Here is a 14,463-nt window from a genome sequence, read left to right as displayed (position 1 = left end):
CGAAACTAAACTCGTGGAATCGGCTCTTTTCTCCAGCAACTTTGATTTACTGACTAGAAATCTCATCTTTTATAAAGAACAAAAGAAGCACTTCCGTGAAAGAGGAGTTGTGTTGTCACTGGGAAAGAGTGAAAGCCTGCGTAGCTAAGAAACCTCATATGATAATTCGTCCGATTCTGACTTGTTTCTTTTGTTTTGCTGAGTTTCGGTAATGATGTGACTTCTAGTGAATATAGAGGAGTTTTTCTTTTGATAGAAAGTGGTATTCAACTTCTATCCGCGTAACCTCGTTCTTTATCAGTGCGGTTTGGTTTGCGAACGCGAGGCGTGTACATGATAGCGAATTTCAGTTTTATAATTTGGCCAATTTGTCTGGCCGAGCACCAACACTTATATAAGTTTCTGCAACAAAAATAAGATTATGCTCGGTTATAACTGATCCTCTGGGAATGCTTAAAGAATTCTGCGCCAACCCGTATGCTGGTGTTATTTCATTGTGTGGCTCATTACTTTTGTTGTTTGGCAAGGTTCGCTAAATTTAGCAGGACGTATGAATAATTAATGACAATAAGGATAAAAGCGTCCTAATTATTGTCAGTGAATCTGACAAACAGTCACGTGTATTTGGCAATCGCTCTTTGTTATGTAACATCAGTCTCGCGTTTTTAGTCACGTGTATTTGGCAATCGCTCTTTGTTATGTAACTATCACTCTCGCGTTTTTAGAAACGTGTATTTGGCAATCGATCTTTGCATGTTATGTAACAGTAGTCACTAGTTTTCGTTTTTGTATAGGACACCTTGATTTCACAACTCGATTTTTCGGTTTTGTAAAATCACTTGTATAAAGTTTCTGACGCTTTGAGTCTAGCAGAATAAATGGTTTAATGAACACACGAGTGTGGTTCTTTTTTATAGCTGCAAAATAAGCAGAACTTTTAATGATGTAAAACTTAATTTTAATAAGTTCGTTAACGGCAGTGTCCAAGGAAGATTATTTATGAATAATAAAACTTGTATTTTTAACTTACGTGGTAGATAAAAATCACATAAACTGCGTGAACTATCAAATTTTGTTTACCTTCTTTTTCGAAAACTGTACTTGAAAAGTTAGCGTAGAAACTTCCATTGAGTCAATGTATAAATACATACGTAAGTAAAAAGCAAGCATGAAATAGTTACTGATCATGACTCCTATACATTCTTCTGATAAGCATATATAAGAAAAAATGCCTGCAAGTAAATGAATTAAGTGCACTGTGAATCTATAATTTGAGCGGCATCAGCTGAATTCCATTTCAAATCTTTGCTAGAAGTTTGCGGCACTATTTCCCGCCGACGCCGTGAGTTAAAAAGAAGTGAAGTAAGTCAAGCCACAAGCGTGCAGCCTGTAATGTTACGCTGTTCCTAAGTTGTGGACTGTTACCTCCAAGGAAATGTGGCCTCGCTGTTGAATGTGCAGCGGTTTGATTAGGAAGGTGTGACTATTGGCCATCTTTTCCCAGCAAACAAAAAGACAAGAGAGCTTTAGCATTACTTTATGAAGCATCTGGCATCTGCTGAACTTTTACCTGGCATTTTTTAAATAACTCGAGCAGATTTTTCCTAATATCCTTTTTGAAGAAGGCGTAGACAATGGGGTTGGCCATAACGTTAACGATAAAGAGAAGGTAAATTATTTTTATCAAGGTGGCGGGTAAAACGCATGTTTTGGTAATGAAGCAGTAACAAAAATAACTTGCGAAGGCGTAAGTAATATTGAAGAGCGTAATAATCCAAATGGTCATGGCTGCTGTTTTTCTTTCGGGATGAAAACTCTTCCTGTTGGCGGCGGTCTGCTGAGAAGCATAATTATAGCGAACCTGAGCTTCTAGTCCATAGCATTGACGCGAAAGCTTTCTGGTGATGTGAATCAGGCGGCAAGTGACCAACACAAAGAAGATGCTGGGAAAAACCTGGAATATAAAAACTCTGCTCGTCTCAAATACCAGTGTGAATGTCTCATTTCCTCTGTACGATAAGGAAGCTGGCAAGGTGAAGAATATTAATGTAGTAAACCATGCCAAGGGAATCAGGCAAATCGAGGTTTTTGCTTCCCTGAAGGAAGCATACTTGAGCGGCAGAACGACGGCGATGAAGCGATCCACTGTAAGTACACACAGATTCGTCGTAGAGGAGTACATAAAGGAAAAGCAAATCTTGTACCATAAACCAGCGTGGGTGAGATCTATCTCGTGGTAAAAGTTCGAAATATATCTGGGCGGTAAGATTGCTAACGCAGCGAAAAAATCCGCAACTGCAAGTGATACAATACACCAGTTGGTTGTAGTGCGAAGACTCCGTTTGGAGATTACAAGAAAGACCACCAAGCCATTTCCAAGTAAAGCTAAGATGGTGAAGAACCAGCCCAAAATCCAGAACCACATCGTGGACGTGAAGGTGCTAAAGAATATCTGGAACTTTCAACGTGTTTAGCGGCTAGCGGCGTCGCTTTTACTTGAGCAGTGCGCGGTATTATGATTATTTCTTTGTTTAAGTTTGATAATAGAGCGCTAATTGTATAAGAGAAAGGAAATATACAATACGACAAAGCACAAATTTGTTAGATCGAGGACGCTCTGGTGAAAACACGCTTAATTGTCAATTCGCTTCACTTGCTCGCGCATAACCAAAGGCTGTTTGGCTATAAGCTGCCTCTCTTTTAGGCCCCGTCCACACTGACCCGTGTAAATTTGGACAGGCTTTTTTCCCCCAGTTAGGCCAACCGTCCACACAGAAACGGCGTTTTCGGACACCGAAAACGGGGCTTTTCAAAAACGCTCACCAATGAAGCGTATCGTTTTCAAATTTACCCGGGTAATGTGGACGGAAAACATTTTCCGCGGCTTTTTCAAATTTCTCCTTTTCAAATTTACCCGGGTCAGAGTGGACGGGGCCTTAGGTTCTTTGAGGGCAGGTTGTATTTGACTTTCATTCTTATCGAACAATGTTCGGCTTCTTTTGTTTTTATGACTGTCAGCACTAGCCGCTGCAATTAGAGGACGTTGTAATTGCAATTAGACTTTAATGCGACCTCCATCCATCAGGATCTGAAAATCTTGTTCAGCGCAAGGTATCAAAATTGTACCACAAATTTATGACCTCTTTAATTACTACATGTAATGATAGATCAATTATGTTTGCGTCATAAATGATTTGAGACCATTCCAGAGAGCCTAATTTTCTGAGCAAAGACTCTCACCTATGTTGACTTTACTGATTTCTTACAGTAAGTCCAGGAAACGACAGAATCATACACAGAGACAGCAACACTATATGGAATACATTTACGGAATAAAATTGTTTGCTGAATAAAGGTGAAGTCTGCGTCGAGCCAAGTGGCCCATACCGCCGGAGCAGATCCCGGTTTCTGTACATGTAGTGAGTAAGCGATTAGAAATATTTCTACTCCCCCCTGAATGGCATTCTATTCCATCATAGGGTTACCATTAATTCGCCTGGCACCCCTGCATTTATACATCTGGACCGGGTGGAGAGAGGCACTATATGACAGTAAAGTGTTTTGCCTTCGACTGACAACACATTGAGCTAGTCCGACGATGGCTCGAACCCGGACCGCTCGATCCGAAGTCCAGCGTCTGGGGCGGATCCAGGATTTAACAGAAGGGGGTTCGATATTAGGAGCGCCAAGGCGATCCCCTTTAGAGGGGTCCGTGGGCATCTTCCCCCGAAATTTTTTAAAATTCAAGTCCTCGGAAATGCTATTTCCAACATTTCGAGGCCAGTCAGTGTTTTTATGCCTCATATTTTTTAAGTCAAATCTATCAAAAAAACTATCAAAAATTATTATTTGGATTCCATTTCCTCGTTTTAACTTTTTCCAATTTCGTGTCTCATCAAAACGGGATCAACAAAAACGTTCTTCGGGGGTATTTTTCCGAAAAATTTGAACACACATCATATTAACAGGCTTTTCTTAATGAATCAGTTTATGTGCCAAGCCTGACGGTCTTTCCTTGTCATAGTGGTCTGAAAATATCCTTTGACAAGTTTCAAATGCTGTTTGCTCGCTCGTCAGCCGGGCTGAGGTGCAGAGTTCCAACACTAAGAAAGAAAAAAGAGGAAGGTTTGGTGCGGCGTGCCGCGGCCGCAAGCACTGAAGGTGTGAGCCTGGCTGGTGTGAGCCTGGGGCATGCTTCCCCGGAAAGGTTTTTGAAAATATAGGCCTCTAAGTGCCATTTCCTGTATTTTGACATCAACGACGGACAAACACTTCAAAAACCACAAACAATCCAAACCTTGCACGAGTCGAGGCATCCCTTCCACGAAACCAGGATCATCTCTCACTTCCCGTAACTGAAAAAAACTAAAGAATCTTAAACGACTAGTAAAGATTACTTTCTTTGCTAGGAGATACAAAAAGCGGGAGAATATTGAGTGAAAACGGGAGGCCGGAAACTATCGCCGAAAACGGGAGGTTCGGCCAAAACGGGGGTGGAAACTCTGTTAGACAGAGGTGGCTGGTATAGTGCAAGCAATTCGTAGCAAATATTATTTGGGAGCAGTTAAGATTAAATTTGTCCATTAATTTATTGCAGTATGATTTTTTTACAAGTATTTTAACGTTAGCGGTTTCAATTTAGGGGGTTCGACCGACCCCCGAACCCCCCTAGATCCGCCCCAGAGCGTACCAACTATTATCTCACGAGACGGATTTGGAGCATCAAGTTTGTGAGTACTTAACATTCATAAATAACAGTGACTTTTCATTGCTTGTGATACCTATCGTATGGGATCGAAAACCATATCAACGAGTCAGATGCTTTGTTTTGACTTGCGCATGCATGTCACCACTGAGAAGGGCCAAAAACATATATACGCCCAAGAACATCAACTCTATTACTATTACTATTTTCTTTGCTTGAAAAGAAAATTACAAAATTCTATCGGCAGCAAAGAAATAGTCGTCATTTAGAAGTGTTAAAATTAATTGTGTTGTTAACTGAACTGGCAGTTTGGAATATGCCTGAAATTCGACTGAGCGAGTTTCGCTCGACGAAGACAAACTTACATTTACTTCTCCGCCTGGATTTTTCTTAAAGTTTCTGTAATTCCTCTTCATCAAGCTAAGAAGACTGAGAATTTGCTTCCCCGTTCAGTCCTTCAACAATTTTGTCGTTATACAGCTTAAAAACAGTTTGCAATTGCAGATGGAAGAGTTTCGACTCAAGGAGCTTGAAGTGATGCCAGCTTTTGCCAGCCAGCAAGAAAACGGCGCGAACAGTTGAATGGTTTTCAGTTCTGATTGGCTGGCTTCGTTATTTTCTTGTTTCTGATTGGTCCACGGCAGCGAGCTAAAATATATTTTAGCCCGTTGAATTCTCCATTTTAGCCGCAAAATACGCCACAATGCCCGATGAAATGATTATAATATGAAGTAAGACTTGCTTCATGTTCTCGATCGACGGACTTAAATTCACATTTAACATAAAGAAGAACTTCCGTGATAGAGAAGTTGTCTTATGACTGGAAAAGAGTGATAGCCTGCGTGAAACCTCATTCGTAACAAAGCCCATGATGAAATGGAGTTAGTAACTTACGACTTGTTATAAAAATGGCCCAAAATTTTAACTGACATATTGAGTCTTCGACTGATAACGCATTTCAACCCCAAGTTGATGATAAACTCTGTGCTTTCTTTATTTAATATAACAATATATGCTGATATGTTAATGTATACTAAAGATCTATAAATAAAGTTTAATTTATGCACAAATTTTTTTTTGTCCTAAAAAAAAAAAAAAAAAAAAAAAAAAAAAAAAAAAAAAAAAAATTACAAATCCCCCCCCAAAAAAAAAACAAACCCAACCCCCAACGACCAAAAAGGACATAGTATAGTATCAATGTTAAGCTGCTGGGGGGGGGGGGGGGGGGGGGGGGGGGGGGCATAGGCCGGGCATTTGAATTTACCTGAGACTTTCTGATCAAATGCCCAACCCCAGGGCATGTGTGGATGTTCAAAAGAGTCACTTAACGTCAATAAAATGTTAAAAGTAAGACCAATAAAACGGTCAAAAGTCCCCACTACGGGCAAATACTTGCTGTCAAATCCCCCGCCTATGCCCGGTCTCCCCCCCCCCCTCCAGCGGCTTAACATTGATAGGTGCATTACATTGTTATAGTATTTTGCTCGCTATTCGTGGCCTTTTACAAAAAAACGCAAATTTCCAATTTTCTTTTAATTGCATAATCATCTATTCCATAACGCTATACTGGGGGGGGGGGGGGGGGGGGGAAAAAGGGTGAAAATTTTTTTTTTTAAAAAAAAAAAAAAAAATCTTTATTTTAAATACTTTCTTGGGGGGGGGGGGTTATATGGGGGGGGGTTATAAAGGATATATTTTTTTTTTTTTGGAAGATGGGGCTTATAACGGGGGGGTTAAAAAGGGGGGGGCTTATAACCGGAATTCTACGGTAACTGTTTTCCTGAGAAGAAGTCGATTTATAGCTGGTATAAATTCACAAACCTTAGCCTATCTTGGCATCTAGCGATTGTATGTATACGTCTCCATATAAAAATTATCAGAATATAATAAAGTTTTTTGAGTTCTTTTTTTTCCTCGCGTGTGACTGCTGTATCTTCCTCTCGACCAGATCTAGAGTCAGTGTTCTCAATCTCTGTTCCTTTTTCTTGCAAAATATATCACAGGAACGTGGCATTCAGCTTACTTCCTCCTGGCGCCAGAATCTTAATTGCTGGTCACAGTCACGCAACCGTATTCAGTATTAAGTTACAGCCATTCAGATTCCTCTCCTAGCGCTATGTTTTCCAAGTATTCGTACCTTCGTTCCATTTTCTTCAAATGTTTGTCTTTTTGTTTTAAACTTTTCTCGAGTATAGTTGTTTTCGCCATCATGGTGTCTAACGTTTCTGTCATCTCTTGTAATATACGTTCTCTGTCGAAATATGTCGAAGCTGTGCCGGTCTCAGTGGGTATTTCCTCTGTTTTAGGGATGCCTGTACTTCTCCGCGAACCGCAGCTTTGTTGACCCTTAACATCCCATAACATCTTGTCCGTATCTGGAGTAAGTTCTGATTTCTCGTATTCACTGGCTGATAAGGTTTCGTCAGATACTTGGCTGTTGTTATTGATTCTGTCGGTATTTTCACAGTCGGACGTGTCTCGAACCACGCATTGGTCATTATCATTTGGCACGAGCTGTTCGTTATCTTCTTCATCCCTATCCGCCGCACGAACATTACTCATTTCAACTAAATTCTTCACGAAAAGTTCCTCGACATCATTTTCGCTAGTCAAGCGTCTGGCGCTTGAAGTTCGACGTATTTTCTTGAGAGATGCAGTCTTGAGATGTCGTGTCGTTTCTGGTTTCTTCAGCAGCTGTTGGTAATTCTTGATCACGCCATGTAAATATTTCACCATTTCTTTCTCCTCAGTAAGATCCGACTCTAGCTCATTGTGCTTGCCTCGTAGCATTTTGTTTTCAATTCTAAGGGACTCCAGGTGATCATCCATATGTGGGTAATTAACTAAACTGTTAAATTCCAGACGACGGCGCGTCTAGTGGTAGATCACGAACGAGAGATACAACTTAGAGATGGCAAAGTATTGCGTGTGTGAAATTTGATACAGTCACGGATTGTCAGTTCGACTTAAGTTATTCTTTAACTAATAAGACGCTCAAGATAAGATTGGCACTTGCGTTTAAATTATGTTTTTTTACGGAATCTGTTAAGTTTTTATTTAGTTTTCGCGCAATGAATTCGAAATGTATGCGCCACGAAATAGTTAAGACAAATAAAAATGAATACTGAACAGAGATCTGGAATCAAGAGTTGCACACTGACTGGGCAAAATCCACAGCCATAAATAAATATCGGCCAAATAACAGATATTCTTTTCAGTAATTTTTCTAGTTTTAGTCATAAGCACACTGAAAGTCGTTTGTTACATAGAAAAAAAAAGAATAGATAAAATTAAATTTTGGGGCAAATGAAATTGGGTTCTTGCAATCCGATCGAGTTATTCTGTGGGTCTTCTTTCTTTTCGTTGCTTTCAAGTGACAGCGTTTGCGATATTTGGGGATCTTGTATTCACTCCTGTTTATATCACCGGTTTTTGCATGCTATTACAACACATACTGGATGTACTTCCAAAAGAACCCTGAACTTCAATTTACAGAACTGAAGCAGCTGAAGAACTTGAGCCTTTTTTTTTCAATTGGAAGCACCATTCAAAACTGCAAGATTTATAAGTTGAGTTCACAGACCTTTTAATATACATTTTGGCTTCTTTCGATTGTCTTATCTAACATGATGTCACATGTATTTCCAGAGTCTTGAGATTATAATATCAGGAGGTATGAAAAGCTCACGACAGCTTTTTGCCTCGCTTTCGTTTTAAAAGCGAGACCTTTCATGATAATCTTACATACAGTGAAATGCAAACACCACACTTTTGGTTTTTTTTTTGCTATCGGAACAGTTAAACGTACACTACTAGCTTAAGTATGTTATCCTTCACCACATAATTTAAAACTGAAGTTCACCTCGCTTTCGTTTTAAAAGCGAGACCTTTCATGATAATCTTACATACAGTGAAATGCAAACACCACACTTTCGGTTTCTTTTGCTATCGGAACCGTTAAACGTACACTACTAGCTTAAGTATGTTATCCTTCACCACATAATTTAAAACTGAAGTTCACCTCTGCCTTCCGAGGCCGTAGACAATGGCTAGCAGTGGATCTGATAAGCTGGCAAAGGAAATTGAGATTGAAGCTTAATCATTGATGATAATCATGGGTGCAAATCTCATTATTGTTTCTAAGAATAAAGAAGAGCTTAAAAGATTTTATTTCAGTTCTTTTTTAAATATCTGCATTCATTTTATGGGTCACTTTAGCGGAAAAGAGATCGTGAAATGATGAAAGAAAGCTGATCATATACCTCCTCTTAGAGGAGCTAACTACTCAGCTCGTTTTAACTACTCAGCTCGTTTAGTTTATTTCTATTTTGAGTAGTTTTTTGCCTATTTTAGTTAATTTATGTTATGCTGTAATTTATTTTCTATTTAATTTGGCAAAATAAAATGGTTGTTGTTGTTGTTTTTTTTGAGCTACCAACTGAAGAGGGTAGATGTAACCTGTCCATTATAGTTGACTTTGTTGTTCTGGGACGCACTTTGGCTTAGCGAGGAAATCGCATTTATTCTTATTCTGCTAACTAGTTAAGAGAGCTAATTGGATGATTGCGCTAGTGAGATAAGTATTCTGGCTACTTATGTTTAATCGACTTATCTGTGTAAAGCCGACACTTTGAGTGGGTTCCAGAAGTTTGTATGTCAGTTGCTTAAGTAGTCCAAGTGCAAAGAGTTCCTATTATCAAAACTTAGAACGAAAACTGGAGTCTTGATTTTGGTTCCATTTATAGATACACCGAACTGAGATCACAATCTAAACAACGCACGAAGGATGGTGATTCGTCCGGATTGGCCATGGTACTTGCTAAGGCTAAGCAAACTATGGGTCTCAGGGGTATCAACAATTGAAAGTTCGCTTTTCGGAACAAACCATTAGAAACCAAGTTCAAGTGTTTTTCCTGTACCGGCAAGTATGAAAATCCAAAACAATATGCATGTATAAACCAAATCAAATAAATGATTGGCTATAAAAGAAAATCTAAAGTTCTTTTCCTTTTAGGCGAGTACATCTCTTTAATGAGAGTTTTCTCCAATAACTAATATCCCATGTTACTTTTGTTTACAGTTGATAGCTTCTTGCGCATTTAGTTAAGTTTTGTCTCTTTAACGGAAGTTTGAATTTTATGTCCTAGCAACCGAGTGTGAGTTCAATGCTTCTTTCAATAATTTAGCTAGCATGTTTCTTTTTCCTCATGTTTCGAAATCCATTGTAGCTTAATAAATGTATATGTTGTGGTTCAATTTCATCCTTTTCCTTTGTTTTAAACTCATTATCATACATTACCATACCCAAAAACAAAGGAAAATAAAATTTAAACCAAGGATAAAATTGAACCACAACATACAGACATATACACTAGCTATTTGTAATATAATAATCGACGGGGGCGGTCGAGAAGTTTACTAAAAAATACTGTTCGACAGATGTATGACATTCAAACCACTCTCTTAAACCATATGCCATTTTTTTAAATTTAATTTTAAAATGCGTCACTCTTTAACACCTTGCAAGCCCTTTTTAAATCTTCACTGAAAAATAAAATAACTCTATTGGTTAAAGATTTTAAGAACTGACTGTTTTTACAGCCTGAGAATGCATTCCACCTGGTCCCCTGACTCAGTCCATCTTCTGCAGTGAGAGACGACTGTTGTTCGCATTCTACAGTTCTTTTCCTTTTGCCAAACAATGATCGAAATAAACAGTTCGGTATATGTGCACTTTGAGAAACGCTTCAACAGGTGAGAATAACCAAGAAAAACAAACAAGTGCTTTGTTTCGTTCCAGACAAATTCCTCAAATTTACATTCCATAACACAAATTTGTAAAGCACACCCACAGACAAAAGGCTTTCTGCTATATTTATAACACAACTACAATACGGTGAAAAACAAACAGACCTAAACAACATTCCGGAAAGATTTAATCTACAGATAAAAAAATGTATCTTGAGAGATTTTGTTATCTTAAGAAACAGTCTGTACATCTCGAGTAAAATCTAGCATCACAAAATAAAGCAGGTAACATTTCCCTGTATCCTAAAAATAGGAACAAGAGTGCTTCGACTTTGCGTTACACAATGCAAATTTATCTGGTCACGCGTTATGTTCCACGAATCACACATATTTACAAACTAAGGCAACGAACACTTTAAAACACGTAGATGCGAAATCAATCGTTCAGTATCAGTGCGGGTATCCTTTAAGATCCTTTAAGGTCAACAAAAACGCATTTTGCAGCAATACTACATATGTTAATGATGCTCCAACCGATATGTGACGAAACCTAACTCTTGGTAGTCAAACGGAGCATAAAATTATCTTGACCTTTTGCACGATTATTTCTACAAAGAGGTATCCTTTTCGTCTGTTATCGGTAAATATTTTACCTCAATGTGAGTCAACAAGTTTCTTGACAGTTGGAGTAACATGTCACATACTAGTACACTTTAAAACAATTGTTGTTTGTTTAAAAAAGTCGGATCTACTTGCTTTATTATGATTCCAAAAATACAATACGTTCCGATCCCAAAGCAAAGGCTCGACGATTCCGTCGCGTTTTGCACTAAGTTAATGTAGTGTGTATCCCAAATACGGCATATGCTACAGAATAAAAGTTGCAAGATTTCTATTTATACACTTTACTTGGTGGATGTCATGGAATCCGACGAAGAATACCCTGAACCAGAACCCGACTTACTCGAACCTCCGGTCTCCAACAGTAACCGCTCAAATTGGTTGACCTTCTCGTTTAAAAAGCCGAGCACATCCGTAACATCTTCCCACTCGCACGCTATGTCGTCGCTCGAGTTCGACTGTTTGATGACTGGCGTGATTTGAGGTGGCTGTTTTGGTTTTAAATTAGCATTTTGGCTACCCGAAGTTGTTATCCCTTGGTCTTTTATAGCTGCAAGGTCCTTGTTTCGTTTAAATGAGTCCGATCGTTTAGGTGGCTGCGGTCTTCGGATTTCCGTTTCTTTGCCGATATCCTTTGTATTATTGTTCATGTCTTTGCTGCTGTCAACTCTTTTTAAACTCCTCATCTCAGCTTCTTTAGCCTCTTTCCGCAGCTGTCTGCTTTCTGCCTCTTTCTTTTGAAGCGTTCGCTCGTATTTCTTGTTTAAATTGTGCAAATACCGAACCATTTCCTTTTCTCTCTTCAACTCGGCTTTGAGCTGATTTTGCGTGATCTTAAATCTGTCGTTCTGATATTCAAGCTCCTTCATCTTACGCTGCATGTTTTGATTCTCTGTCTTCAGCAAAATTATTATCTTCTCGAGATTTGCGTTTTCCGCTTTCAACAGCTTGATAGCCATGTGTAAATGCGATCCTTGATCAACCGGTGACGAAGTTCGCCTCTCCTTAGTCATGTCTGCAGCCAGAGTGGCTCTGGAAAGGCGCACTCAGAAACAGGACCACCACAAACACTCAGATGATCGAAGCAAGAATCAGTCGAGCAAAACACTGTCATAGTAATCAAATCGGCTGATATTACACGTGGAGGTATGCATATTTTAAATGATTTCCTTTGAAGCACTTGTTTTGTTCCGACCCGCGCTCTGACCCCATTGTAACTTTCACTTAGACTGAATGACGTCACAATAGCACACCCTAAGCTAATTTACGTCTCTAAGGACATGCGGTTGATCGCAAAGTTTCTTGATAACGGGTTGTATGCTCTTATCTCTCAATTGACATGTAAAACGTTCCACTTATATTATTTGATCGGGCGCTACAAAGTTTAATTTTCTTGTTTAGCTGAAGAAGAGAAATTAAGAACAAAAGAAGAAACCGTGCGGTTTAATGGTCCAGATGTATCACGCCTCCAAATTAAACCCTAGCTTAACTGACAGACATGGTAATATCACTTTGAAATTCACAACGCAGAACTTGTAAAGCTACATGTATCATAACCGTTTTGACTAAATTTGGTCCTGTTTCTGCTACATTCGACCTCTTGAGAGCCTTCCTTCTTTCAACAGAATCTTGCACAAGTTATTTCCGCTGCAGTAGCCGCTTACCCCCGACTGATCGATATCCTATGGCGCGCAATCAAATCCTATTTATAAACCGAAACATCCGCTGTTTGTTCGACTAAGTGAGTCAATATAGCAACTGATATTGGTGCTGTGTTGGAAAACTAATGTACATAGCTGTACAATGGATGGTAAATACAAACAGACCAAGAGTGCAGAAACCAAACAACGCTCTCAAACCACACAACGTAGCTGTTGGTCTATTTATATATTTGGTATGCGTCGAGACTGCGATGGCGACCTTGGTATTTCATGATCATTTTATGTCAAAACATCAAATGTTCAGCAGTGAGTTTCGTAAAGTTTGTCTCGGTAAATGTATTAAACAAGATGGAACAGATAAATCTGTAAAATTTCTAAGTAGACCCCTTAGTAAAACTGCAACAAAGGACAATATTAGGCCATTTCCGATATTCCATGACTCCGAGTGTTAATAGCGAAAATTAAACAAAAGGATTATCGAGGCTTAGAAGAGTGAATAAGTAAGATCTATTGTTAACCTCGAAGTCAAGTTGTGACCATTCGGTGTGTAGTGAACGACATTTTACAAAAGTTGTGGTCAACTCATCACAGACTTGTGCCGGGGTGGATTGTACATGTTCTTTATAAAAAGAACAGTGTTTTTGGTAGCTTATTGCACATTCTTGCTATTTCCTTTCCTTCTGGCGCCGAAAAGGAAATACTATGATCAGTATTAAATATTTTGATGAAAAAGACCTTTTCACTGTAATGTGGTAAATGGCGCCAAATCAGATATTGCGTTCTGCGTGGGTGAAAACAGAAATCCGTTGTCAGTTATTATCCGTGAATATTGATTTTTGAAATATTCCCCGTAAGTTTCTCGAATCAAAAAAATGAAAAGCAAGAACACATGTAGTTTTCTGTCTTATTGCCAGGCGGCGCCGTGAAACTGAAGGCGAAAAAAATTGGCTGCTTCTGCAGTTTAAGCGGGGAGCTGTTTCGGTGAAACATATGGCTTTACTGAACAAGGCTGCATGCCTTCTAGCACATCTACTGTCGACATTTTTGTCTTGCAGGCTCAATTGAAGCATAGGCCACTTGAATCATAGCTGTATTTTTTTTTGTCAATACATGAAAACTGCTTTTCTGTACCTGATGCACTTCTTGCTGTATCACTCAAGCTCCATACGAAAATGAAACTAATGCATATCAATTATCAATGATTTCTTCTTGCCAAGGTGTTATTACTGATCTTCTAGCATCACCACTTTAAACAGATCCGAACTACTAGATATTGCTTCTGCCACAAAAGGTTAATATGGTACATATTTTGGAGCCAGACAGCAGTGTTTCGGCGTTACTTTTTTTTTTTCACCAGATGTGGAATCAGTGGAATGACAGTCTTTTAGTCTTACACACGTGTTTAACAGCTGATGGCCAAAAACTAACTCAGGCGGTAAAAGGAAAATTTTCCTGGACTAAACCCACAGGTCTCAATTAGTAGCATGCCATCAATAATGCGCTCCACCAGTCCCTTTCACCTTGAATGCAGTTTCGATTTGATTCGAATATAAACCCACGGCTCATACGTATTTATAATTTTTGGTGCTTATGTCGTTAAAGTTAGTTCATAGGTGCATTTTTTGACCTTTGTTTTAAAACTAAACAACAGAAGGACGAACAACAGCAACACAGCTGTAGTCGAACCAGATCAAATGGCTTAGTGAGGCACGAGTAGACGACTACTGT

The 14,463-nt window shown here is 39.0% G+C and overlaps 2 protein-coding genes across 2 annotated transcripts; both read right to left on the bottom strand.

Moving 5' to 3' along the window:
* Nucleotides 1-6,700: 6,700 nt before the first annotated feature.
* On the bottom strand, nucleotides 6,701-7,811 carry LOC144644044 (uncharacterized). The gene has a single exon (XM_078503453.1). It carries the CDS (start codon nucleotides 7,532-7,534, stop codon nucleotides 6,791-6,793), a length of 744 nt encoding a protein of 247 aa, XP_078359579.1. The 5' UTR covers nucleotides 7,535-7,811; the 3' UTR covers nucleotides 6,701-6,790.
* Nucleotides 7,812-10,193: 2,382 nt separating this feature from the next.
* On the bottom strand, nucleotides 10,194-12,261 carry LOC144644045 (uncharacterized). Its single transcript, XM_078503454.1, has one exon. It carries the CDS (start codon nucleotides 12,085-12,087, stop codon nucleotides 11,359-11,361), a length of 729 nt encoding a protein of 242 aa, XP_078359580.1. The 5' UTR covers nucleotides 12,088-12,261; the 3' UTR covers nucleotides 10,194-11,358.
* Nucleotides 12,262-14,463: the final 2,202 nt, after the last annotated feature.

This window comes from Oculina patagonica, chromosome 2, assembly GCF_052425735.1.
Source record: "Oculina patagonica isolate OP01 chromosome 2, crgOcupat, whole genome shotgun sequence".
Lineage (NCBI taxonomy): Eukaryota > Metazoa > Cnidaria > Anthozoa > Scleractinia > Oculinidae > Oculina > Oculina patagonica.
This window is presented reverse-complemented; position numbering and strand designations above follow the sequence as displayed.

Excerpts from the sequence above, each read along its gene's own strand:
- LOC144644044 (XM_078503453.1), bottom strand. The coding sequence starts at position 7,534 with ATGGATGATCACCTGGAGTCCCTTAGAATTGAAAACAAAATGCTACGA.
- LOC144644045 (XM_078503454.1), bottom strand. The coding sequence starts at position 12,087 with ATGACTAAGGAGAGGCGAACTTCGTCACCGGTTGATCAAGGATCGCAT.